At 42.0% G+C, this 4009-nt stretch overlaps 1 protein-coding gene across 2 annotated transcripts in view; it reads right to left on the bottom strand.

The window, feature by feature from the left end:
* Window positions 1–804, bottom strand: part of LOC122541165 — a 12051-nt gene extending 11247 nt beyond the window's left edge. For both annotated transcript variants that reach the window (XM_043677781.1, XM_043677783.1), the window contains exon 1: window positions 697–804. In XM_043677781.1, the coding sequence (XP_043533716.1) occupies window positions 697–739 (43 nt within the window). In that variant the 5' untranslated portion in view covers window positions 740–804. The remainder of the gene's footprint in view (window positions 1–696) is intronic.
* Between the last annotated feature and the right edge of the window lie 3205 nt (window positions 805–4009).

Below are 4009 nucleotides of genomic sequence, written 5' to 3'. Positions count from 1 at the left end.
CTATCTATCTATCTATCTATCTATCTATCTATCTAACTATCTATCTATCTATCTATCTATCTATCTATCTATCTATCTATCTACCTGTTTTTCTCTCCGTCTGTCTGTTTAGTCATCTGGCTATTGGGATTTCGTTCTGCATGTCTGTCTATCAACCTTTTTTTTCTGTACAGTTATGCCCATTTATCTGTGTATTGATTTGCCTCTCCAAAAATCTAATTATTTATGTATGCCTGTCTATCGCAATATCCATCCAATGATCTGTATGCCTATCTTTCCTTCACCTGCCTGTGTTTGTCTATCTACTATTCCATCGATCTGGCTATCTATCCATATTTCTCAGCCGCATTCTGACTACTTAGATAGGAGTTATCTTCAACTCTCCTTATCTTAACCAATGCTTTTTCATTTATCTTATCAGTGTTATCATTTCTAATGTCGACCCCCCTGTATTTTCCTTCGGATTATTAGCCGTTCAACTCAATGCTTTAGTTCACGACCAGTAACTACGAAGCATCATCTTCTGGACGACAGTTCTCTCATTCATGTATAAATGGGTTCGGATTGCTCAGAGGTCATGCATTACCACAGTGTTGAGATATTAAGGTGTCCCCACTCTAAAAAGGCAAATAACATGACAAAAAATTATGCTTGCTTGTGCGAACCTGGTGTGAATTCATGTCAAAACCTGCTTACCTGAGAGCACAGCGGTGATCCAGGTAACTGCAATCCAATGCATTCTCCCAGAAGTCAGTCGATTGATAATCCAGGTTGCATTTGAATTGGAACATTTGAGTCATTCAACGAGCGAGTGAACTTGAGTTCAGTTTCCGGATATGAGGGAGTGGAAACAAAGAAGAAGAAAAAAACTGCAGGCCGTTTGTAAGTTTTGTTTTCGCTCTCTATATCACAGGCAAATATCCCCAGCTTATGTGAACACATGCAACCAGACAAGGGAGTATTCAATGAATGGTATACATTAAGAACCTAAAAGGACAGAGTGATCCTGGGGTGCTTGTCTGCAATTCCCTGTAGGTGGTAGGAAAGATAAATCGGGTAGTTCAGAAGACATATACGACGCTTGTTTTCATCAGTCAAGGTATAGATTGCAAGAGCAGGGAGGCTATTTTGGAGCTATACAGAATTTTGGTCAGACCACAGCTGCAATACTGCGTGTAGTTCTAGTAACCACACTCCAGAAAGGAGTGATTGCACTCGAGGGGGTGCAGAGCAGACTGACCAATACGTTATCATGGCTGCCATGAGACTCGATAAGCTCGGGTTGTTTTGTTAGAGCAGAGATGGTTGAGGTGGGAGGGGGGTCCTAATAGAATTGCCTGAGATTATGAGGAGATGGACAGAAAGAATGTAAAGCAGCTGTTCCCTTTAGTTGAAGAGTCAATAATAAGACAACACAATTTTAAAATTAAAAGTGGGAAGGTCGAAGGGGATTTGAGTAAAAATCCTTACATTCAGCCGGAGGTGAGGGGTGGGTTTTAGGTGTGGGTGATCGAGAATGGAAGATTAGTTGAGGCAGGAAAGCTCACATCTTTTAAAAAGTATTTGGATTAGCATCTGGAGGACCCCACCAAGGCAATGTGCCTAGTAAGGGAAAATGGGACAGATATATGTACTTGTGTATATTTATAAGTACATACTTCATGCTAAAAAGGGCTTTTAATGTTCTATATAATTCCTTTGTACCACTGCGCAGCTGTGATTGTGTGTGTGTGTGTGCACTGACTGATGAAAAAGGCACCATTGCACAAGAACTTTATTGTACACTTCAACCACAAGGAAAAACGCCCATATCGGTAAGCGAACCATTAACAAGCCAAAGACTGATGAGGACAATGATTATGTGGAAAAAGATGAAAGGAAAGGGTGTTAATTGAATCAAAATAAAGTTGGAGGGGCAAATAAAGCAATCCACATCCCATGGTGTCCACCTGTCCTTGATGGCATCCCGCGTCTGATTCAATGTTTCAACACGTTTTCACAAAGGTGTTTCATGGTAGGCATGCATAAACTCAGGATAGATCACTATATTCCACCTGGACGGCTAAGCAGTAGAGGATGAAGTGTAAAGATGCCTCGATGTTTTACCTTCTCCTCTGTTGGTGAAAAGATTTCAATAATGTCTCCTAATGTCAGAGCACCAATAGATTTCTTACTATATTTAAATTACCCGATTTGTCTACAGGGAGTATAACATCAAATCGTTGCAGACTGGTCAAGTATCTCTTTTCCCTTGTGGGATAGGCAGATTGCTGGCAAGGCAATATTTATGGCTCAATTCTAAAGGCCCTGCAAATCGAATAGATTCTTAGACTATTCAGCAGGCAGAGAAGCATCACAGACAATTGTTTTTGCAGTCACCATCACTGGCACGAGTTTTGTGCTCCAGGTTTGCTCACCAAATTCGAATTCCACCTAGTGCTTTAACCCTGTCACAGTGTCCTTTTGATTTACTAGTTCAGTGACATTACCTCTGTGCCAGGTCTTCTCTATTAAGGAGGTGCTGTAACTGACTTCAGTACAACAGAAACAGATTGTTGAAATTGGCAGACGTGGGGCAGATTCAATCCACGACAGGTACAGAACTGAGCTTTGTCATGGGCCACGTGGACAGTATGCCACTGTGTTAATGGGGAGCGAACAGGGAAGTGGAGTTGAGACCCAGATGATATGAACCATGATTGCACTGAGTGGCAGTGCAGGTCGGAGGGGCTGAATGGCCTAGCATCAGTTTTTTTATGATCTTAATTAGTGACCTCTTAATGATTGTACAAGTGTCAAAGCTCTTGTGGGGTGCAAACTCCCATTCGTTTTGGAGGCAGCAAAGCAGGTTGATAAAGTAGTTGAGAAGATGTGTGGCATTTGTAATTAAAGGCCCAAACGTTTTTTTAAAAAAACGTGCCACATGTCTCGTGCATATTTAAAGCTGGGACAGAGAGATTCCTGAACAGTTGTGGAACCAAATGCTTTGAAGAAAATTGGACCCGATGAGTGTTGACTCAGCCATGATTTGAAAGGGTGGCAAAGCTTCCTGCAGGGGCAGGATGGCCTAGTCCTATTTCTGATGTTTTATTCATTCACAGGACGAGGGTGTCGCTGGCCAGACCAGCATTTATTGCCCATGCTTATTTGTCCAGACAGCAGGTAAAAGTCAATCACATTGCTGTGCGCCCGCAGTCACATGTAGGCCAGCCGGTAGAAAGGGCAGTTTAAATCTTTAAAGGACATTTGTGAACCAGATGGGTTTTTTTTTTGACAATTGACTTTGATTCATGGTCATCATTAGATTTTTAGTTGCAGATTTTCATTGGATTCAAATTCCATCTCGGCTAAGCAGAATTAGAACCTAGGTACGCAGAGCGTAACTAAAGATTTACAGTTTATTAATGCCACAAGCTTTACACATCCCCTGTTTCGGGCCTGGCTAGGGTGTTTTTTTCTAACTGAGAAAGAAAAAAGTTTGGCAGGATGTTTAAGCCACCAGGTCAATTGAAAGGAACTTTACCAGAATTATGTCAGGGATTAGGATTTTCTGTTGTGTGGGAGATTGGAAACACTGGGCTTGTCCTCTGTAGAGCAGGGAAGGTGAAGGGTAGGACCAGAAAAATGATCTAAATGAAAAAACTGACTCGTAGATAGACCAGGCAGTTGTGGCTCCATGTAACGAGAGGCGAAACGAGGAGGTATTATTTCACTCAGAGTGTTGATACGTTTGTGAACACTCACCGAAAGCACGGCTGTTTCAAATTTGATAATAATTTGTTTCCAACATATCCTTGAACCGACGTTATTTCTAGAAGTATGTGGAAAACCTTCAGGTAGTTGTTGCTGAAGGGGACAGTCAGCACCTAAATGGGCCGAATGGTTTGCTTCCACCCTGTAAGCGTGTATAATTTACTCGCTTCAGCCTGAGGACCCTGCAGAGACCACAAAATAAACCGCGCAGATTTCACATCCCTTTGGAGCACCCGATGGATTTTCCTATCTGCAC

Source organism: Chiloscyllium plagiosum, chromosome 37 (assembly GCF_004010195.1).
Source record: "Chiloscyllium plagiosum isolate BGI_BamShark_2017 chromosome 37, ASM401019v2, whole genome shotgun sequence".
Classification (NCBI taxonomy): Eukaryota; Metazoa; Chordata; class Chondrichthyes; order Orectolobiformes; family Hemiscylliidae; genus Chiloscyllium; species Chiloscyllium plagiosum.
The sequence above is the reverse complement of the archived record's forward strand: the minus strand, read 5'-3'. Positions and strand labels throughout refer to the sequence as shown.